The sequence below is a fragment of the Podarcis bocagei genome, assembly GCF_964188305.1.
Source record: "Podarcis bocagei genome assembly, chromosome: 5".
Lineage (NCBI taxonomy): Eukaryota > Metazoa > Chordata > Lepidosauria > Squamata > Lacertidae > Podarcis > Podarcis bocagei.
This window is the reverse complement of record NC_138129.1, coordinates 33,446,447-33,469,816: the sequence shown is the minus strand read 5'-3', so window position 1 is coordinate 33,469,816 and position 23,370 is coordinate 33,446,447. Positions and strand designations below refer to the sequence as shown.

General features: G+C 42.4%; 2 protein-coding genes across 11 annotated transcripts; both read left to right on the top strand.

Moving 5' to 3' along the window:
- Positions 1–365: 365 nt before the first annotated feature.
- On the top strand, positions 366–18,000 carry KLHL12 (kelch like family member 12). 10 transcript variants are annotated; one of them, XM_081194723.1, is made up of 13 exons: positions 416–515; positions 1,250–1,351; positions 2,649–2,888; positions 4,195–4,348; positions 5,786–6,003; positions 7,701–7,850; positions 8,873–8,987; positions 11,757–11,863; positions 13,231–13,426; positions 13,597–13,755; positions 14,732–14,830; positions 15,619–15,805; positions 16,323–18,000. In XM_081194723.1, exons 3-13 carry the CDS (start codon positions 2,706–2,708, stop codon positions 16,447–16,449), a joined length of 1,695 nt encoding a protein of 564 aa, XP_081050849.1. In that variant the 5' UTR covers positions 416–515; positions 1,250–1,351; positions 2,649–2,705; the 3' UTR covers positions 16,450–18,000. The 10 variants fall into 10 exon arrangements, with proteins under 10 accessions (XP_081050851.1, XP_081050849.1, XP_081050847.1 ...); XM_081194721.1 differs by having other exon boundaries at positions 1,250–1,385; XM_081194720.1 differs by having other exon boundaries at positions 432–744.
- Positions 18,001–19,430: 1,430 nt separating this feature from the next.
- On the top strand, positions 19,431–21,407 carry RABIF (RAB interacting factor). Its single transcript, XM_081195082.1, has 2 exons — positions 19,431–19,598; positions 20,842–21,407. Exons 1-2 carry the CDS (start codon positions 19,446–19,448, stop codon positions 21,085–21,087), a joined length of 399 nt encoding a protein of 132 aa, XP_081051208.1. The 5' UTR covers positions 19,431–19,445; the 3' UTR covers positions 21,088–21,407.
- Positions 21,408–23,370: the final 1,963 nt, after the last annotated feature.

Below are 23,370 nucleotides of genomic sequence, written 5' to 3'. Positions count from 1 at the left end.
GAAACTGAGGCTGCTTTTTTTTGCAAAATCTCCCCCAAAATTAAGTTTTTTTACCTATTTTTAGGAAAATCGCAAAAAATAATAATCAACACTTCTTATTTGGGCTGCCATACGCCCATGGATTTACCGAACATGTTAGTCGCTTTTCCAAAACTCCGCTCGACGATTACCGGTTATGTCCGGGAAATTCAGGGCGTATGGCAGTCCAACAACGGCAAGAAATGAACAGCCTTTTTTCTTTCTTTTTCTTTTGCAGCGTTCGGGCGGAGTTATCCAGCGGGCGGGAGCTGACATCGCGCGGCTTCGTTGTGAATCCCTGTTGCCTAGCAACCGAGGTCGAGCAGAATCCATCCGCCGCCGCGCTTCTTCCTATTTAAAAGATGGTTCCCGAAGCCTGCGGCTTGGCGTCCACCATAGTGACGTCATCGAGGCGCGCCAGATGCGAAGGAGGAAGGAGACGTGTGGGCCTGAGGAGCCGAGCCGGGAATCTCTCCCCTCACGGGGAGGGTGCGGCGGTGAGTTTGGACGGGGGAGGAGGCCCCGAGGGCAGAAATGCTGCGCGGCCCGCCCCCTTCCATGTGCTGCTGAGCGGAGCTCCTGAGCCCCCGCTCCCTCCGAGAGCTTCCACGGGCCCAGGGGAAGAGGTCCATGAAGCCCTGGGGAAGAAGGGAGAAGGAGAGCTTCCCTTTTCGCTGAGCCACAGCTCCCTTCCCAGCCGCTGCTGCTGAATAGCCAAATATATAGGCACCAGTATTTCAAAATAGAGGTCTTGCCCTGCTGTGGGTTTTGGCGACTGCACCGGGAATAGTACCAAATTGGGTAGCTAAATCTTCTCCTAAGCACTGATGGTTGTGGTAGGTCAGGACTGGGAGCCCTTTTCAGTCGGAGGGCCATATTTATTGCCTTCTGGGAGCCGCATGCCTGTGGTGGGTGGGGCCAAAGGGGGCAAAGTAGCAAATTTAAATTTTGCCTTTGTACTCTTAGGCTAGTTTATACACACACTCACACGGCTCTCTAACCTCCACCCGGAAAAGCGTGAGGCATGATCAGAGGTCAGGGATGAGTTCCAACTAGGATAAATACTTGGGTGTGAAGCAAGGGAATTGGCAGGTGGGGCATGGGGAGGCACCTGAAGGTCCAACAGAGAGAGCCCTGGGGAATTGCATTTGGCCTCTGGGCTGAGATTCCCCAATTATGTGCTAGGTAATGGGACCCATTGCTTGAGCTGAGGTCTATGTATCTCATTTAGGAATGCCCAAGAATTGCAATGTTATGAGGGAAGTTCTGTAGGTTCGTTGGAGAATTCAACTCCAGGAGAATATTATTCCCACATTGGAATGCCACTGGTATGGTCAACGAATCTCTTCAGTTAACAACTGTTTGTGGTAGGGAACAGAATTAGCTCTGAAATGGATGTTTTCTGCTCACATTATTTGCAAATGCGTTTGTCTTTGAACCATTACTTCAGTTGCTGCAACTAAACACCAAGTAAAACTTGTGTGTACAGTAAGTTACCTGTCATTACATTGATAAGCTAGGGGTGGCTAGGAGGTATAGCCTTAACAACCTGTGAAACAAGAAAGATTAGGCTACTATTCTGAGTTGTGCACCCTTGTTTTGGAGTGAGTTCCATCAATTCAGTGGTACTTGCTTCTAAGTAATTATTACAGCAGATAATGATTTTGAGTATCTGCTATAGTAAGTTCTTGAAGCTTTATTAACATACATTTATATACCGTATTTTTTGCACCATAACACTCACTTTTTTCCTCCTAGAAAGTAAGGGGAAATGTCTGTGCGTGTTATGGAGCGAATGCCTGCGGGTGGCGGGGGGTGTCTGCTGCAGTCGTGAGCAGAGGATCCATGGTTCCCCTTCCTTCCCTCCTCCGTGGTTACAAAGCATGGATCCACATGGATCCTCAGGATTTTTGCATTGGGCTACTCCAAACTCACTGTCAGATCACATGTCTGTGGCCACAGCATGAACCACAAAAATCATATATCCACTATTTCGTTTAAAATATTTTTTTTCTTGTTTTCCTCCGCTAAAAACTACGTGCGTGTTATGGTCCGGTGTGTGTTATAGAGCGAAAAATACGGTACTTTATAAAACAAAGGCAGAGGCTTTGATTGTAGAAGTCTTGTTCTATTGATCTACATTAGGAAATATTCATATATTTGTCTCTTTTTTAACTTCCAAATAAAATTGAAGTAATTGACATGGGGGAAAGTTAAATAGGTGGCAATATATGGTTTAACTTTGGCCACACTGTTGTGCTTTCCTGGACAGGTGGTGTTCCACCATTGTCCTTGCACTTAATCTTGTCTTTGTCTTTATTAGTCTGTAGTTCTGAGATGCTTTGATGTTCTACAATTTGCCTAGCACACATCTCACTGCAAATAAATGTGTACTGTTCTGAGATTTTATTGCATTAAAACATAGAATTTCTATGTTTTATGATATGCCTATTCTTCTGTTAGGTAGGGATGGTGGTCATCTGAATGTAGTTGAGTAGCGCAATTAGAAGTGAGTCAAGGTAGACGACAGGCCCATGGGATAGAAGAGAGAACCGGCAGAAACCAAGATTCTCATTCTCCACCTCTTTCAAGCTTGATTCCATTAGTGAAGCAGACTCTTCTCTTAACAGGTTACTCAAACTCTGAACCTACCTTCTCAACGCTATTGTTGACTGGAGTAATTCACTATGGCTCCTAAAGATATAATGACTAATTCTCATGCCAAGTCCATTCTCAATGCAATGAACTCTCTACGAAAAAGTAACACACTTTGTGATGTGACCCTTCGTGTGGAGCAGAAAGACTTTCCAGCCCATCGTATTGTGTTAGCTGCTTGCAGTGACTACTTCTGTGCTATGTTCACCAGTGAGGTAGGCAAGATGCAGAGTACACACATTTTTGTTTTTATTCATGCAAATAAGAAAGTAGCTTGTAATACAACTTAAAAGTGCAAAAATGCCATTAAGGTTGCAATTCTGTATGCATTTATAGCTTGCTCTTCACCAAGCAGCCCTAATGCACATTATGCACAAAGCCATGTACTGCTTTTCACTTACTCAGCAATTAAATCCATCTTAAATTGCAATCAAGGTCAACAACAGCACTGCAGTAGGGAACATCAGGTCTTATCCTGTACCTCTAAAGATCTAGACACCTGCCATCAAAAAGCATACGAAGACACGGCCATTTGCCCCTTGGATGGGGGGCATTGCACAGCCTGGGGGGCCACCATAGAATTGGCCCTCTCCCGCACTGCCACAAGAATCATATGGTGGCAGTCTTGTTAGCAGATCTCAACATCCCAGTACAGTATGAGAAAAGTTAAATTGTAGGCTTCCTAATGTTTCAACTTTATATACAATTTAGCTTTCTTGGATAACTAGGCTTAAAAAAATGTTATCTCTGTTGCAAATCCACACTTTTAAATTGTTACTAAGCTGGCTGGCAAATGTGTTTTGTCTTCTGGTCTACCAGGAAGGAAGCTTTACAAATGTTGGTGGTTCTTTTTTAATTTGGCTGCAAGTGACCCATGTAAGTACATAATGGGTAAACAAGCCATGCAGAATTTTTGTAGGATAGAAAGGCATTACTATGTTCTCCTCTCAACTCAGTGTAATAAGGACATTGCTGTAATTTATATGTAGAGGTGCATGTTAATTACTTTTGGTGAATTAATTTGCCTGCCCCTTGACAGCATGTTATTAAAGCTTTTGTTTCTCTGATATTTAAAATAACACTTTTCAAAGTCGAAACAAAATATATAAATAAAAATTCCTTCCAGTAGCACCTTGGAGACCAGCTAAGTTTGTTATTGATACGAGCTTTCGTGTGCATGCACACTTCTTCAGATACATGCACATGAAAGCTCATACCAGTAACAAACTTAGTTGGTCTCCAAGGTGCTACTGGAAGGAATTTTTATTTATTTATTTTGTTTCGACTACAGCAGACCAACACGGCTACCTACCTGTAACTAGAACTTTTCAAAGTATTATCCTTGCACCAAAAGGTCTGTAGGGTATTTGTTATATGTTCCATTTGCTGAAATATTCATGTGAGATTATTAATGCTTTGTATCTCTTCCCCATTGCCCCCACTGTAGTTTTCCAGGTTATGTTTTGGAAGCCTGTAAAACCCAGGGAATAAAAAAGTACTTCCCTTGTTTATAATTCGCAGCTTTCAGAGAAGGATAAACCCTATGTGGATATTCAAGGGCTAACAGCATCAACTATGGAAATATTGCTGGACTTCGTATACACGGAGACCGTTCATGTAACAGTGGAGAATGTTCAGGAGTTGCTTCCAGCAGCCTGTTTGCTTCAGCTGAAAGGTAATGACAAAAACATACAGTGTAGGTCAGGAGCGAAGAGCTTTTGAGAATCCTTGATCTGTACTGCCCATTTTTAAAGAGATTTATAAAGTGGTGAACACAATTAGAAAACAAATATATTTAGACTAATAACACAAATATAAAACCAGCAGCTTCTAATACAACATGAGCCTAACCTTGTCTAAAAGCCCACATGAACAAAAGCATTGTAGCTTGAGTGAACCTATTCAAATGAGTGTGTCAACCACTTGGGTAATATGATTGAAAATGCCACATTGCAGATACCAGTGGGTGATACTTTAGTGGGCTGGGGTCTGAAGAAATATCTTGAACCATGCTCTCAGCGGGCAGAAGGTGCTCCAAGGATTCATCAGAAGTGTAGTTTGATTAATAAGGAAAGCCAATAACAATATAAAAGTCAAGGAGGGTTCCTTTTTAAAAGTAGAAATTTTGCCATAATGAATAAAAGGATCACAAACATCTCTGCTTGTTCTTATTCAAGCACAGTAAAACATTCTTCATCAGGTGATGTTGGTGGGGATGTGGTATTTCTGTGGTTTCATGCCTCATGCATTGATTTTGTAATTGGACAGCAAGTAGGAACTGTTCTCTAGTGCCACACTTTTTATATAGAAACTGAAATTTATAAACTGCCTATCATAATGCATTCAGAGGCAATGTACAGAAAATTATACTACCAGCACTGCATATAAAATCATATTAAAACTCACATTACACCATAGTAAAAGGTATATACTTTTGCAAATTTTCATACTGGGACTCTTTAGTGAGAGAGTCTCCCCATTTTAAGATTGTTAAACTTGAAATTATATGCATACTAGGAACTGCATCCCTGCTAGCACTTCTTGCCAGCCCCACTGCTCCTTACCAACCCCCTCCTTTTAAGCCTGGCCAAACCCCCTCCCTTTTATGTCACAATTTGCATGGCTGCCCATTGGCCACACAGGCTTTAGCTTACAATTTTGTTATATACTAAGATACTGAACATTCAGTTACCTGAGTTCTGGGAGAAATGCAATCCTGAGAACAAATGAAAATATAAAATTGTAAAACTGTAAAAGCTGTTGATTAGTACAGTAGTTTGGGAACGTTTTCTGGGTAGTAAAATATTTATGTCTTTGTGAAAGGGTAGATATTGTTTTTGTAATATGGATAAAATACAATAGTTAATTAAGAATGTATTTTACTGATGTCACACCATTTTTAGAATTTATTACCACCAAAAAGAATCTCAATATTACTTACCAAGGAAAATGGCAGGCTGGTTAAGATAAAAAGAGGTGGCTTTTTATTTACCAGATTTAGTGTTTGTTAGGAAAATGGATGGATTTGTTAAGCGCAGTTTTCCCCCCTCTTAAACACTTTTCAGAACAGTGACTTAGCCCTCTGAAGTGCAAATCATGTCATTTCTCACAGGAGTGAAGCAGGCTTGCTGTGAGTTCCTGGAAAGCCAGCTGGATCCTTCCAACTGTTTGGGGATTCGAGATTTTGCTGAAACACACAATTGTGTGGACTTAATGCAGGCAGCCGAAGTTTTTAGCCAGAAGCACTTCCCAGATGTAGTTCAACATGAAGAATTTATTCTCCTAAATCAAGAAGAAGTGGAAAAGCTAATAAAATGTGATGAGATTCAGGTAAAATATTCCTTCTTGTTGTCCAAAGCAATGCTATTAAGTTCTAGTATTTGATACAGGAACCAAACACAACCTAGGAATTAACCAGTAAAATACTGTGGAGCTGACCGATGGAATTCATACTTTGGAGGTTAGCAATTTACAGTCCATGAGCACTTGTAAGATCTCACTAGAATTCTGAGAATCCTAGTTTTCATTTCAATATAAAAGCAAGTTGGTAGCCTTTACAGTTACCAAGATCTGTTTAAAGAAGCAATGGCAAAAGAGAGAATGTGAACAAAAAGGGGTTAGAATGGATGCAAGGCTAAAATTCAGAATTTATGGCAGAAGGGGGGCAGGGTGTAGGAGGATGTACAAGATGGAAGTCTGGAATAATCAATATAGATTTACAAGGAAAGTCCCTGGAAGACCTAGAGAAGAACTCTGCACTCAAGAGGAGCCCTTACTTGCTTCTCCAGGAATGCTCCCTGTGACACAATGTGGAGGTGTCTCCACAAGTACAGGAGGTTTCCTGTTGCAAACAGTAGCCCTTGAACTCTCAGAGGAACATGGGAGTGACCAGAGCTCATGCCTTGTGCCCCTTTTCCCACCATGTATGTGTGTTAAACCAAGATTCTGAATGTCCAAACAAGGCTTTTGAGGCACAGGGTGTGGGTTTTTTTAACAGTTGGTCCATGCTCTTAAAGAGTTACAAATCAATACTTAATTTTGTGCTACAAAATCATTGGCAGTAAATGAATGAAGCCATTGAAGAATGTTAAAGTGTGAAGTGCAGTCTTGCTAGTTACTCTGAAAGATTTTGTAAGGCACCACCCAGATCTTAAGCACATTTGTGCTTGTAAATATGATCACCCTTTTATCAGTGGGAAAGAGCCCTCTTTGTTCTACACTCATTCTAACCCTATCTTGTTAAATATATGTTTGCCTAGGTTAACATTATGGGAGATATTTGCTTTATGAACAAAACCCAATTGCTCTTAAAAGAGCAAACCCAAAGTTGAGTTGGGTGTGTGTGTTATTGTTTTTTACTTTGATATGGATTTTTGTGTTTTTATGTTGTAAACCGCCACGAGATCCTCAGACAGAGGATTAGTATAGAAATTTAATAAAGAATAAAAATAAAAGGGACTGCACTTTCTTCAGAGAAAATGCTTTTTGAAAGAAAAAATCTTGCATGGTCATGGTGAGGAATATGTGCTAGTCTTGGGTTAGAGTACTGTTTAGGGAGGGTTGCAGGGGTGTTTGTTGCTGTTAACTGATTATTATTTTTACCCTTATTTTTAATTTTTGCTGTGATTTGTGTGGAAATTGTTCAATTTGGTTGTGTACTTTTTGATGTGTTTATTGTTTTTGATGTTATGGTTATATTTGTAACTATGTAAGCCACCTTGAGCCTGGTTTTAGCTATGGAAAGGCGGCATACAAATAAAAAGAAGTATATCACATCATTGACATTGCACATTATATGCTTCTCACAGTTACACGACAAGGTCACGCATTTCCCCCTCTAGAGAGCTGCCTGTGCTTGCTTTGCAAGGTGGATCTTGCTTTCCAACCACCATAATTTTCTGTGCAAATGCAGCTTCCCCACACCAGAAGTACAATCTATGCTACACCCCCCTTAAAGTAATCCCTCCTCCCGTGTTGTAGCTATCTATTTTTCAAAAGACTGATTAATTCCATGCCTTTTCTTATAGGTGGATTCTGAAGAGCCTGTCTTTGAGGCTGTTATTAATTGGGTAAAGCATTCAAAGAAGGAACGGGAAGCATCCCTGCCAGAGCTTCTGCAGTATGTGCGCATGCCACTACTCACTCCACGCTACATTACCGATGTCATAGACACTGAGGTAGGGCCAGTTGCCCTATTATGCAGCTCATGGAATAAGTCCTGCAGAACAACTGCTGTATTTAGGAAAACCTCACTCATAATAGTAACTTTGTAATGTGTTCTAGCTGATCCTTTGCTTATATACATGTTAGAATATGGGAACAAAGATTAGTACCCCTGCAATTCTCCCTTAAGAGGAACCCTAACCTCAAACCCATCTACTTTTGTGTATTTTTAATTTCCGCATCCATGTAAAGAAAACCAACCCATAATTTTCAGTTATTTAGCCACAGGCCTTAGCTATTCAGATGGCTTAATATAACAAAATAACATCAGTTCTAATAAATGTAGTACACCTAATTTGCAGTCTACTACACAAGTCAAGGTTCCTTGGACAAATATTTGCAGCTGCCATAGAAAAGTTAGGCTGCTTTTAGAGTAGCCTTCTTTTTAGTATTAGCAAGTAGGTAAACAAGATTTTTGCAATTTTGGCCAATGGGTTCTTCCCTCTAATAACTGAGGAAGGAATTTCTGTGCTGTATCCTTGAAAATTAGAAGGAAGCTCACAGAAGGCTACCTGCCACCCTACCCAAGGCAGTCCTTTGCATTGCCTCAAAAAGGGGACCTTCCTGAGTGGTGTGGGATAAGGCATAGGGCTTTGCTAAAGGAAGAAAGAATTGGCCAAAATCAAATTCACAAATCAGTATCCTTAGTATATAATTTTACATTCAAACCAATTAAGTTATTGCAAAGGTCTTCTGGAACCAGTGTTTTAAGTTTTAATCCTGGAAACTGTATTTGAATAAAGATTTCTGTTGTATGCTCCACCAGCATGGTTTTTCCATGTTTTATATTACAGTACTCGAATTAATGTAACTGGACTAATTTTAGATTAATTTCATTAAATATTGGGGTTTTTTTGCAGTGGGTCATAATGTGCAAGTATTTCCATTCTTCTACTAGCTATAGGGTATTTTGAAGAATTGTAAAAGTGTATAAAGAATTGGATAAAGTGAAAATAATGCCTGTATGTTTCTGCAGCCTTTTATTCGATGTAGTTTGCAATGCAGAGACCTTGTAGATGAAGCAAAGAAGTTTCATCTAAGACCTGAACTTCGGAGTCAGATGCAAGGTCCCAGAACCAGAGCACGTTTGGGTAAGCATCAGAGAAGTGCATATCAAAATGGCTGGGAAAGGGTATGGTTTAATGTCTTCTGCCATTTGGCAGGCTCAGAATGAAGCAATGCTTCATGGTTATAAGGGGTCTGTTCTTTAGTGTACCTGAACTTTGGAACTCCCTGCCTGTTGACATTACACAGGTACTGTCACTGTAATCCTTTAGATGCCTGTTGAAAACTTTTGTTTCAGTGGGCCTATCCAGACATATAATTTTGATATGTAATCTGTTCTTAATTTGTTATGCTTTTATTGCTTTTAGATGTTTTAACCATTCTTCAAATGTTTTAAATATGTGTTATTTTATGTTTAATAATGTTTGGACGCGGGTGGCGCTGTGGGTAAAACCTCAGTGCCTAGGACTTGCCGATCGCATGGTCGGCGGTTTGAATCCCTAATGTTACCTAATGTTTTTATTATGGAAATGTTTGCCGCCCAGGACCTTTTGGGAGGAAGGTCAGGATATGATTTTAAAAAGTAAATAAAGCTGTGCCTTCAGACCATCCCCGGAGATATAGGGAAGGATGTGGGGGGATGCTGCTCGTTTGCACAGACCTAATAAACATGTGGGTACAAGGACCCAGACAGCAGCTGTATGATACAAAAGAAGCACCTTCACAGCTTTGTCTAAATAACTGCTTTGTAGGAATAACCAGCGCTTTTTTTAAAAAAATGTTTAGGGGTACTCTCATTTTGACTTAAGAAAATCACCATTTTATAGTTAAAATTGGGAAAAATAAACACAGTAAATGGACACAAGTACAAAGATTCACAAAATGTTTAGGAGCTATGTTTATCCTTGCGTATCCCCAGAAAAAAACACTGGGAATAGCAGCTGTTGCCCCCAAACACACCTTTGGGGAAGTAAAATTGCTGAAAGCTACCTGTAGTTAGCCAACACATTCATTTACATACCTCAGGTCCTGCACAAACATAAACAATGCTCAGAAAACAAATAATTGTTAGCTAGGTCTTTTAATTACTTGGATTAGTGTGTCTGTGTGTGTGGTATAGATGGATGTTAACTGCCTTGCAAATACTTCTGCAAACTGTCTAGCCTCAGAAAATTTTGCTAGCCTATCTGTCCATACTTGCCCACATAGCATATGTGACTTAAAAGAGAATGAAATTGGTTAATACTAGCTTGCATGCATGCCTGGAAGCTATTGTTAATCACGAAAGACAGCCATATAAATTGCATCTTACAAACCTGGTATAAATGATAAATATAATTCTTAACGTGTGTTCCAAGCAAGAGAGAATCTCTGTATATAATAAGCAAGCATATTAAAATACTTCTGCTGCAGTATGGTATTTAATATTACTCTCAACTGAAGCATTGTGTAAAGAAGGCTTGTTAGAAGAAGATGGAAGTAAGTTATTAGATAATATTACGGCTCAGTGGTAATTTTCAGATACTCAAGCCTTTTCCTGACAGGCATACAGATACTATTCTTAGATTCTGTATAAAGCTGAAAATTCAACCTAAATTTGTTAATGACAAACTGATGATGCTGGGAGAAATTCAAAGCATATTTTTTTAAGACAACATGTTCAGGATGTTCTGGAAAGTGAGCTAAAAGACTTCTCATGTGGTATGACAAACATCCTTGAAGCTTCACTATTATCTTCTGGATTGGAGCAATTAATTGGAAATTAATAGAATGGACTTGCCAAGGGCAAATATGGTTGGGAAACAAAGCCCAAGTGCACAGCTGCAAAATGGGCTGTAAGGTTGTCAAGAGAGAGAAATGAAGATTATATGGCACCAGCTAAGCATGAATCATCTGTGTGGTGGTGGTGTTGAAAAGAAAAGAGTAAGGGTTATTGGCTTGGATTCACAGACATAGGATATTAATACAGTTCAGTTTGGCGTTAAACCAAAACTAGATTCTTATTGTCACACTTATCTAGCCTTTAGTAGATTGATGGGCAAAATAGCAATCTCAAGGCTGTTGTTGAAACAGGATTAACTATTCCTCACAATCATGTAAGAAAAAGCAAAATGCAGTGAAATACACCAACTCATAGATAGGTTTGCTTACATGCTATTGAATTTTTTTTTAAAATTAAATGCTTAAGCTTCATGATTTGCAAATTGTGTCCTGTGTTTAGGCATAATTCAGGGGTGGCAAGTGGAGTGGGGGACTATGACTATGACTACAAAGTGCAATGAAATCAGTTGCTTAATAAAATAGGTGTCGCTTGCTGGAGAGTTTAAAAACATTAGGCAATCTGTCAAGAGTAGCTTAAGAGTATGTAGCCTTGTATTTAACAACTTACCTAGCAGCCATAGGAATTCTATGTAGATGCGTTAAAGGCCTGACTGAGAGATGGATTACTCCATCCTCCTCAGCCAGCCCACTTGGTTTCCAGTCTAGCAACAGAGGAAGGAAAGTCTCTTCCTCCACAACCATCACAGAAATGCAGTGGCAGAATGAAACACCTATCCTTTCACCAGTCTGCAGTTTTTTAGTAGCCTGCATTTCCATGCCAACAACAGGTGATGGACTTCTGTTCTCCACAGCTGGCATGAAAATGCAGGCCACTAGCTCTTTAGCCAAGTTATCAAAAAATAAAATAAAGGCTAGTAACACTTGCGCTTTTATTTTCAAGGCTGAACTAGTGTGCCACTCAGTTCTACTATTCTTGACCCACTACTTAGAGTTAGAGGATCGGTACACCAATAATGGAAGTAAAAAGTATATACTCTAGGATATTCACCTTAAAGTGGTCCGTTTTTATTCAGGTGCCAATGAGGTTCTCTTAGTAATTGGGGGCTTTGGAAGTCAGCAGTCACCTATTGATGTGGTGGAGAAATATGATCCGAAGACACAGGAGTGGAGTTTCCTACCAGTATGTAATTGTTTGCTTTATCACATTTTTTTTTGCAACAGTAAAATACCAGGTCTATACTTTAATAACACATGTTTGACCAGTCTGATTAAGCTTACTAAGGGGCTAACTGCACTTACTAGCTGATGCATGTAACAGTGCCTCAACACCTTTTTAAAAAAAAGAGATGAGGGAATTTAAAACAGGGAAGCAGCAACTGGGAGTGCTTTACCATCTCCCTGCCCTCTGTTTTTCCTGTGATTGCTTTTCCTCCGTGGGGTTTGCAATTGGAAATGCTTCTTTTGAACCTTGTGGTTGGAAGAGTTGCTGCAGGGAGGGCTTCACAAAGATGTTTCTAATGCAGGCATCTTCTCCACGTAGGAAAATGGATAAACCCTGTAGTATCACTGTTGTGAAATTGTGGGCTGGATTCGGCCTGCCAAACCAATGCAGGTAGCTCACCACACATTGGCAAAATCTGACCATCCCTTGCAGCACTGGGCTGAGAGGTGTTTAACTCTCTGCAATGTGTGTATCTCACATGTGTGTCTCAGGGGCATGGAGTTGGCTAACATCTGGCTAAAAAAAAGGGTTAGCCAGCTCTGCCGTACAGCATCATCTGTGGGCAATAATACATGTGCTTCTGAATGGTGACTTCACACCAAGTATGTGGGTGGCAACATAGTCTTGCACACATGCTAGGATAATAATTACCAAAAATGAACTGCGAGTCGGAAGTCCCCAGTTTAAATCTCATCTCTTCCTAGAATTTACTGGGTAATCTTGGGCAAGCCACACTCTTCCATTCCCACCAACACCCCCCTAATAATTTCCACCCTCAACTCCTTTGGGAGGAAGAGTGGCATAGGCTTTTAATAAAATACTGCCCTTTTTTGCCTTAATAGGGCTATTATAAGGATTGTCCAGAAGGCATGTGAAACTATTTGAACCCATGAAAGCATTGTACATATATAAATGTTAGAAATGCCTCTTGTGTAAAGTAGTCTGAGATGAAGAATTGGGGAGGTTCTGGATGATGCCTCACAGAGCCATCTGAAATTTAATGTTTTCTAAATCCCCTGGTGAGCTGTTTGCTTTTTGTATGTCAAAACCTTTTGATACTGCATTCCATTGAGGCTCTTCTCGTCTCATGCAGAGAACCTCAAAAGTGTGCTGCATACTGAAGACGTGAGCATGTGAAATTGAATATATTGAACATATTGTTGTAGATAAACAGGATATATAGAAATGATAAGCCCTGGCACATTAGTGCAGCATTGTCTGTATTGATCGCACTATCTCTGTATGGAATCAATAAGAAATTGCAGGTGCCCATCATACCTAAAGATACCCAAAAAAATTGCTTCCATTTTTTTCTTTATGCATAGAGTATCAGCCGTAAAAGACGCTATGTTGCCACAGTTTCCTTGCATGATCGGATATATGTAATAGGTGGTTATGATGGTCGTTCTCGCCTCAGTTCTGTGGAATGCTTAGATTATACATCTGATGAAGACAGTATCTGGTACTCTGTGGCTCCCATGAACGTTCGACGGGGCCTAGCAGGGGCTACAACCCTAGGAGGTATGTATTGGTAAACGTATTCTAATTCCCCTACTGATAATCATTGCTGGAAACAATCTTAAGTACATTCATTTTGCGGGGAAATTAATTCATTTATTCAACCAACATAAATGCATATTTGTAAAATACTGATTTCAAATACTGTGATTTGTTTAACTGTTGTGTTACAGACATGATCTATGTTTCTGGAGGTTTTGATGGAAGTCGGCGCCACACCAGTATGGAAAGATATGATCCCAACATTGATCAGTGGAGTATGTTGGGAGATATGCAGACAGCTCGAGAAGGAGCAGGACTGGTGGTTGCTAATAATGTTATCTATTGTCTTGGTAGGTAACTTCAGTGTATTTACAAATTTTTATATGGTAGTGCCTCAGCTGCAGTCTGGTGAAAAGACTATGCAAGAAGCTGTAATTAGGAAGTGATCTTGCAAATTTCACAGCATTTGTAAGTTCTGTTTTGCCCTGGAATGCCCATCAAGTATGAAAGGTTTCTTCCGTGGAAAGTCTTTGAATTCAGAATTCCAATATCTGAAAGCAGTAGGCTCCATATATAAACATAGAAACAGAGCAAAGGCAATGAATTTTGCAGGACGGAGCTCAGAAATTGTTGCATTGCATCGGTCCTGTATCTTTTGGTTTTTAAGAGGTGACTTAATATTTAAGAAACCATCCCAAAGAAATCCTTAGTAGGTGCTTAAGAGTTGTTCAGCACAGTAGATGCAGCAGCCCTCAGCTCCACAGGCTTCTCAGCCTACCAACCCTGAAGCTTCTGCCTTCAGGATCCAGATGCCCAAGCCAGCCACTGCCACTACTGGCCACCTTACTTCGCCAGCCAGCTTGGGGATCTGCTGCTTCTACTGCTGCCAGCTGGCCAGTTAGGAGTCTGTCTGACAGGAGGAGTGTGGGAACAAGGAAAGTTGGTAGAAGCAGTGGACAGCTGGCCTGATAATCCACTGCTGCAGTCGCCACCGCCAATCTCTAGGCTGGCTTGCTGCTGCCTTCCTCTTCCTGCAGTCCTCCTCCTGCCAGTCTGACTCTTCATCCTAAAATGTTTGGCAACAGCACAAGAAAGTCTAAGTCTTTCATGATCCTCCCTGCACTCCTCCTTTGCACCTCTGACATCAGGAGAGGCAAAGGAGAAGTGGTGGCAACGGGGAGATTGTAAAAGGCTTTTGGTGAGCTCTAAAGGGGATGTGGGTGTTTTTGGTGCGGAGGTTGGCTTGGTGAGTCAAGTGAAGTGAGCAGGGGCAATAGCCCCTCATAAAAGTAATACAAGTAATTTAATGGGTTCCTCTGCTTTCAGGTGGTTATGATGGTCTGAACATCTTAAATTCTGTGGAGCGATATGATCCCCACACTGGGCACTGGACAAATGTCACTCCAATGGCCACAAAGCGCTCAGGTGAGAGTCCTGATCAGGGTGGGGAGCTGTTGGCAGTATACCAGCTGTCTTTAACAGTATTGGTGGTTTAATAGGGACCATCTGATTAGAGTGAGAATTTTGTTCTTGCTTCTCCCTGCAACTGTACTCCTACAGAGTAGAGCTCCTGAAGCTTCCAAATAATGAATCTGGAATTTACTAAGGGCACCAGTAACCAGCCCTCTCTTCCCAGCAGCTCTCCAACTACCACAGGGTTGTATCAGACAGTGCATGGAGTTCTGCTCATGCAATGTGACTTCCACTTCTCCTCTCCTCTCCCTTCATGCTCCCAACATCTGCTCCAGACAGTCCCCCAGCTTCCTGGTGCAGATTTTTTTGGGGGTAGTGGTGGTTAGGATTAGGGTTAGAGAAGATGTCCTATTACACTGCACAAGCCTGTTTTGTGAGGACCGTTAGATACAATTCATAATATCTGAATAGCCTTCACAATATAAAACATCTGTTTTCTCTCACTCCTTTATACAATTAAGACAGTTTGCATACTGTCTTTAAATGTATATAAATGTATACTTTTCTAGGATTATTTAAGCAACTTTGACATCCTGTGCAAACATTACAGTTCCGGGAAGATTACTTTCCCCCTGTCACCTTTGCAGTGGTAGACTGTGACTATTAAAAGAGGCAGGCATTATGATAACTTCACTCACCAAGGGGCTTGTTCATTTTCAGAAGGCAAGAGGCGCAATCTTCCATCCAGATATGCCTAATTGTGGGATTTGGTGCCACATTCCATGGTTTTTCTTTTCCAGGAGCCGGAGTAGCCTTGCTGAATGATCATATCTATGTGGTTGGAGGGTTTGATGGAACAGCACATCTCTCCTCTGTAGAGGCGTATAACATTCGCACAGACTCATGGACCACAGTGACCAGCATGACAACCCCCCGCTGTTATGTGGGAGCAACAGTCCTGAGGGGGCGACTTTATGCCATAGCAGGGTAAGGGGGCCAAGCTTCACTCAGAAATACCTTTAAGCCCTAGCATAGCTGGGGAAGTCTGACTATACTTTTTATAAGTGTATTAGATGCCCAGTAACAGGGCAAAAGGCCCATCTGATACAGCATTTGTTTTTGCGCACTGAGGCACATGATCAAGATCAAAAATGCAGGAAGGATGAATGCTGTTGCGCTGAGGTCTTGCTTGCAGCCTCCCTATAGGTATCTGTGAGAGCAGGATGCCGAAATAGATGAGCTACTGGCATACCAGGCGGGAGTCTTCCTTCTGTGAAATTGTAATCTGTAGATTGGTCCATAGGGTGGGTTTGTTGTAACATGGTCAAAGATGGACATGGCAAGTGTTTCCTTGCACTGACCTCTCACAAAATACAAGAGTTCTGTCATCGTATGACTTAATAGGGATGGGTTTGCCACCGCTCCAAACTATTATTGAGTCATCTCCTTTTTAAGAGTTCCAGGCTTCAACATGTTCTCATCAGTAATCTTCTCTCACATGTAGGTACGATGGGAACTCGCTTCTGAGCAGTATTGAGTGCTATGACCCTATCATTGACAGCTGGGAAGTGGTAACATCACTGGGAACCCAACGGTGTGATGCTGGCGTTTGTGTGCTGCGTGAGAAGTGACCTTAGGGGGAAGGCCTTGCGAGAGCACCTCTGTGGAACTAAAAGACTATGGGAGAAAGTACTGGCTCACTTGCAGCTATTGCTCTTGTAGCTGTGGATGCAGTGACCATTGCTATCTGGCCTGCACTGCAGACCTTCAGGCTCATCTTCAAAGCTACTGATTCCATTTAAAAAACAATCCACACACAAGGCACTTTGAACTGAAAACAGAGAAATCACATGCTCGTGTAATGATAACCCTGTGAAAGTGAGTTGCCTAAAGCAGTAAAGATGTCTATGCTTTCTGGCCTGCTGCATCTCTAGAACATTGGCACATACAAGGAAGTTTGAGCATGGCACCAACGATTTGTGCCTGAATGTTTCCATGTACCAAATATGCTGCAGTGCAGACATACTGTTAGTGAGCATTGTGTGGGCACACTGTGTTTTGTTTTTGGATGCTTTTTACGTTCTGCACAGACTTGCCCATGGTGCTGGGGAGAAGAGCCAGAGGCTGATGCATGCAACTGATAAAGACGCTGTGTGTTGGTACAAGCAATCTGGCCTTCCACCATAACGGAAAAGGGGGCAGCGGAGACTATAGCCTGCTGGAATATTCAGTCTTATCTGCTGGGAAGAAATGCAAGCAGACAGGAAGAAAATACTGAATTTCGTGTTTTTACCTGAAGAGAGGGTGTGTGTTCTAGTACTTGTGAACAAAAACCTGTTTACATCTGCTATCTAAGCCAAGTTTTTTTTAGTGTTAGTGGAGCAGTGAAGTAGGAAATCTTGACATATTGGCGGGAACGAGTATAATGTGCTCTGGAAAGGGTGCATCTGCCCAGGCCACTTAGGCTGCCTTGCGAATGTCCCTTCAATCTCCACAAATCACTGAACATCTCTTTTCAACCCCACACTGGTCTTAAGCCTGATACCCTGTGCAGGCCTTCTGCATAAGCATTGTCAGCACAGGTTGTCTTAAACTCAGCTTTTATTGTGCTTCTGCTTTAGCACCAAAGTAGGAGCATGATACATTATATTTTGTTAAGAGCACACTAATGTTTACAGTGCATTGTAGGTTTACCTGATGTCATTTCTCTCCAGACCCAATTACAACAAGGCATTTCACGTGAACTGGAATATTTGCTCAAGGCATCTCTTTCGTGGCATATTTATGATTCTCCTTGCCTATTTTAATACCCCTCTGGTGTGTTATGCAGCTTGTACTAGATATGTGAATTCACACCACATTGCTGAAATGGACACCTGAGCCTGTGGATAATGCGCCTCCAACCCCTCATGGATGTGCCCTAAACTTTCAGCATGATCCTGGAGCTCTCTCTCTCCCATGACCCACTGAGCCTCTTCCTGTCACACAGCTCTATTGGGAGCCAAGGGGTGAATGTATTTATTTGCTGGGTGTTATTGACTCCTTGCTTTGGGGATATGGTAGCATGGGAGAATGATGCACTTTCAAATAACACTGAGTTTATAAGTCCTGTCCTATCACATCAGTGTTTGTGATTCATTTCTTACGTATTTTTTAATAAAAGTATCTCTGGTACATGTGAACATTTGGTTTCTCCAAGTAGGTTGCCTTTATTTTTGCAGTAGCATTTATTATTTAAACCATTTTTTAAAATATAAAGTATTTGTTGGTGAAGTGCTCCTTTTATGTAGGCTTCTTCTGAAGAGGTGACAAATGGGCATTGGTGGAGTCTACATTTGCCCACTTTTCTCTTAAGTTCATCTCTTTTTTTACAGCTTATTTCTTAAAGAGAAAGTAGTGATGGGGATTAAGAAAATGTTTATAGAATAATAGAATTGTAGAGTTGGAAGGGACCCTGAGGATCATCTAGTCCAGCCCCCTGCAATGCAGAAATATGCAGCTGTCCCAATATGGGGATCGGACCTGCAACCTTGGCATTTTCAGCACCACACTCTTAACTAACTGAAGATTATTTTTACTTTGATGCATTTGCGGCTTTCTTAATCTTGCATATCTTCAGATCTCCTTTTCCACTCTTGCTTACATTATAGTATGACCCCATTGCTCCTTTCAGGGAGGGAGCTGTCATCTATTGAGGCAGGCTCTGAATGAAATGAATAATGCATCTCATCATCTGGTAAAGAAGTTGCCAAGAAATAATTCTGTGTGTTTTCCTACTCTTTTGAGCCCTTCCACTTTTCTCTGTAATACCTTACCATAAAACAGAGGCAGGGAGCTTTAGCCAGGTATCAATCTCCTTACACAAGAAGCCATCACATTCTTCTTCCTCTTTAGTACTGTATTTTAATCGAACTCAGTGAAATACATTACAGGAGAGAAAACTGAGTAGTAGTCTGAACAGAGAAACCATGGGCACAATGAGTTGTTTGGAAGGCACAACGGCCGCATGTGTGAATGGAGTCACGTTTTATTTTGGGACGACTCTTTCCTTTCGGTTACTTACTCTAATTCCACCCGCCTAAAAACACACACACACATTACGGCATCTATGCCAGCCTTCAATAATTCCCCAGTTAGCAAACAGGAACAAAGAAGAATCAGCACTAGCAGGGCGTTCTTCCCAAAACGAAAGTGGGATGTGCGCGCTACCACCTTTCCTGGCATAACGGGAAGCTGTCTTCCATTCACGCAGACGTGTTCCTGGCAACTTGCAAGCTGGCGCTACTGTGAACAAGGGCGCAGAGCCATTTGCTCATCTTTTTTCCCCTACTGGGTTCGTAGCTGATGAATTCAGCCGGCGTCTACTTTTACTATTTCCGTTCGATATTAGTACTAAAAAAACCCCGAACTGGCGCAACAGCAGGATTGCAAAAGGAAGCAAAGAGCTTTAGCATTGAGGAGCGCTGGACTGCGCCGCTCGCTCGGTCTCCTCTCCGCTTTGCCGTTCCAGAGCCGCCGCGTAATTTGCGCGCGCGCCTTGCAGAGCCGGCCGAGGGGAACAAAGCGGGGCGCCTCTCTCGTCCCCGCTGGTGTCGCCCCGCCCTCGCCCTCTTGCGCCTGCGTGGCTATGGCGGCGCCCGGTTCGGAGATGGAGGCGGCGGGCGCGGCGGGGCCGGAGGAGCTGGTGTGCGCGCGGGGCCGGAACCGCAAGGCCGTCCTGTGCCAGCGCTGCAGCTCCCGCGTGCTTCTGCCTGGCACCGCCACCTTCACCCGCCGAGAGGTAGGCAGCGGGCGGGCGGGAGAAGGGCTTGCTGGGACGCCCGTCCTCGGCCCGCCTCCGGGTGCCGCGAGACCGGCTTGCCGAGGCCAGGGCGGGGTTTTCGGAGGAGCTTCCCCGGAAATCTCCCGTTCCTCCGGTGGTGCTTTGCTTAATAAGAGCCAGAGGTAGAAATCTCTGCCTAGCCCTGAAGATCCCTCGGTGATTTGGGGCGAGTCATTCTCTCAGACTCGCCTAACGCTACATTGCAGGGAGGTTGCGAGTTAAAAATGGGATATATTGCGGGTGTGGAGGGGGGTTGATATCTGCAATGTTGAGCTTGTTAAAGTCCGGGGTATAAGTGAAAATAATGGCTATGAAAGGAAAGACGTTTAGAAAGACGCTTGGCGACTTGTCTGGCTGCAGAATGGGAAGACTGTGAAGACACCCTGCAGATCCTAAGAGGCATATTTCTTATTAACACATGCTTTACAGTTATGGAGATAAGTCTTGCCTAAAATGAAACCTTGAATCCAAAATCTAGGTGGAGAGCCTACTTTGCAGCCAGAGGTGTACCCAGGCTCCCTTGCACCCTTCGCAGTGAGCTGTCTCGCCCCTGTCTTCCCTTGCACCCTTGGCAAGGAGATCTATTGTTGTGGAGAGGCACAATTTTTGCACCCTGGGCCTGCACCCTTTGCAGGGGCCAAGCTAGGCAGCTCCCAGGTACACCCCTGTTTGCAGCTAGTCAACTTGTGTATGCTAGGGGAGGCTAACCAGTGTTATTGGACTCTTGATTCCCATCAGCGCCATCCAGCATGGTCAATAGTCAGGGATGATGGGAGTTGTGGTCCAACAACATCTGGAGGGCCACAAGTTAGCCACTCTTGATGCATATTCAAAGTACAGTGGTACCTCGGGTTACATATGCTTCAGGTTACAGACTCCGCTAACCCAGAAATAGTGCTTCAGGTTAAGAACTTTGCTTCAGGATGAGAACAGAAATTGTGCGGTGGCGGCGGCAGCAGGAGGCCCCGTTAGCTAAAGTTAAGAACAGGTTAAGAACAGTTTCAGGTGAAGTACAGACCTCCAGAATGAATTAAATACTTAACCCGAGGTACCACTGTAAGAGTGAAGAGACAGGGAGTTGTGTGTTTGGGAAACTGTAGAAAGCTCTAACTATCCCATAGTAAGTAGCAGCATATCATGCCAGCCATGTTGCTTCTTTCACGATAAAAGCAGCTGACTTGCTTGTTTTGTTGCTTGACAGCTTTTCCTCCCTGCTATGAAGAAGAAGACCGCCCTGGTGGGTAACAGTGACTTGGATGGGGATGTCCTACAGGACCACTGGCTGGTTGATGACATGTTCTCTTTTGAAAATGTTGGCTTCACCAAGGATGTTGGAAATATAAAGTTCCTGATCTGTGCAGACTGTGAAATTGGTCCTATTGGCTGGCACTGCTTGGATGACAAAAAGAGTTTTTATGTGGCCTTGGACCGTGTGTCCCATGAATGATGTGCTGGCTGGTGACCAAAAGATCAATGATCTTCCTGTCGGCTGGTTCAGACATGTTACAGCTACTCTTCTCTCTAGCAGACTAATGTCTACTTTGTAATGCCAACATGCAGCCTTGAAAACGGCTCAAGAATGGTGCCCTAACATGTTGCATTGAAAGAAGTGTCTGCTTATATTGCTTGTCAAGTGACTTACGACTCCCTTGAACCCCTTCTTCCCCATTTGATTCTTGCCCTGAGTCCTGTTCTTGTCTAAAATCTTGCAGATTACATTGGTGTAATTTGAAGCAAAGACCTCGCTTTATTTAATTATTGAGTGAATAATTTTATTTTATTTTATTTTATTTTGCTTTTGGGCAGTATCATATCCAGATTTATGGTTTTCTGCTGTATTTTGGACCAAAGGGTGCATACTTTTGACTTTAATGTTTACAGACATGACTGCTATATCTCTGTCAATTGACATTTTATAATTGACATTTTATAATTTCTATCTTATAACTGTTATTGAAAGCCAAGTCTTGGTTGCGGGACTTTTTAAATGTGGGAAAATAAAACAAAGCTTTTGAGAGTGCAGAAAGAAAAGTACAAGAAAAAATGTCATTGGAGGAGCTAACCTTCTAATCCTTTACAAATATTTGTATTTAATTAAATGTAAACCAAGCTTTTCAATTTGTATGTTGTGATCTTTCTATAAAATGTTGCCAGAGATAATGAACCTAATGAATCTTAGCTAATTAAAAACACAGTAAATCTTGACAAAGAAAGAATGCTTCAGTTGGATTTACTTCCACTTCTCCGCATAGTTGAGGGAGTTGAGAATGTTGAACCTGGAGAAGAGGAGACTGAGAGGAGAGATGATAGCCATCTTTAAATACCTAAAGGGCTGTCACATGGAGGATGGACCAAGCTTGTTTTCTTCTCCCAAAGCTAGGACCTGAACCAATGGATTCAAGTTACAAGAAATGAGATTCCAACTAAACATCAGGAAGAACTTTCTGAGAGTAAGAGCTGTTTGACAGTGCAAGGACTCCCTCGAGAGGTTGTGGACTTTCCTTCCTTGGAGGTTTCTAAGCAGAGATTGGGTGGCCATCTGTCATGGATGCTTTAGTTGGGATTCCTGCATTTCATGGGGTTGGACTAGATGACCCTCGGGATCCCTTCCAGTGCTACATTTCTATGATTCTGTGATAGATCAAAGGAACTATTTGTAAATTAGAGCTACAAAACATTGCTAAAGGACTTCGTGGAGAGAAATGTCCAATGCTTTTGTTAGGCAAAAATATTCTAGACCAGCAATAGCCAATGTGCTGTTTTCTAGCTATTGCTGGACTACAACTCCCATAATCCCTGACTGCTGACCATATTGGCAGGGGCTGGTGGCAGTTGGGAGTCCAGCAGCATCTGGATTTTAGGCTACCCCTGTCTAGTGAGTAGATTTCTAGTGCCAACATCCTGCTTAGTTGAGAAAACCCAGCTTTAGAGCACCCCCAACCTCTCCTGAAGCCCTCTAGCCCTCTAAGGAATTAGTTCTATTGTTGACGTGCTCTCAACCATCAAAACATTTCTCCTAATTTAGTTAAAGTCTGTCCTCCTATCATTTAAGCCCATTAGATCTTGTCCTGTCCTCTGGGACACCAGAGAAGCCATTGCCCTTCTTGGCAAGCATCTGAAATGACCTGGAAAGTAAAACAGAGGGCATGATGACGTTTCCATTTCAAATGTACACCTCATGGTGGCACCACTGCTTCAGGGCTGTAGTGTGGATTCTTTTGCTTCTGGGATCCAGCACTTGTCTTGCAAATAAGTGAATGTGTCTCTGTTAAAGCAGTGGTTATTTCCAGTGCAGCAGCTTCCTTCATACCTCTTTACTACATTTTCTTAAGTGGCTGATTCTCCTTGACCTCCCAGTGGCTTTTGATACCACTGGCCATGTTATCCTTCTGGGCCATCTGTGAGAGGTAGGAAGCACTCCTTTGCAGGTCTTCCATTCATACTCTGTGGCAGCTTCAGACAATAGCCCTGGGTGACTTCTGCTTGGGCCAGAGCTAGCTTTCTTGTGGAATCGCACATGGTTTAGTCTTAATTGTCCATGCTATGTGTACGAAGCCACTGGAAGCAGCCATCAGGATTGGAGCACCAAGTCATCAGTATGCTCATATCACACACAGTGTTCTCTTTTCCACTTGTACCAAGCAAGGCACTGCAGCTGCTCAGTCAGTGCCTGGAGGTGGTAATGAGCTAGATCTGGCCCAATAATTCATCTTCAGTGTAGTGTGGTAGT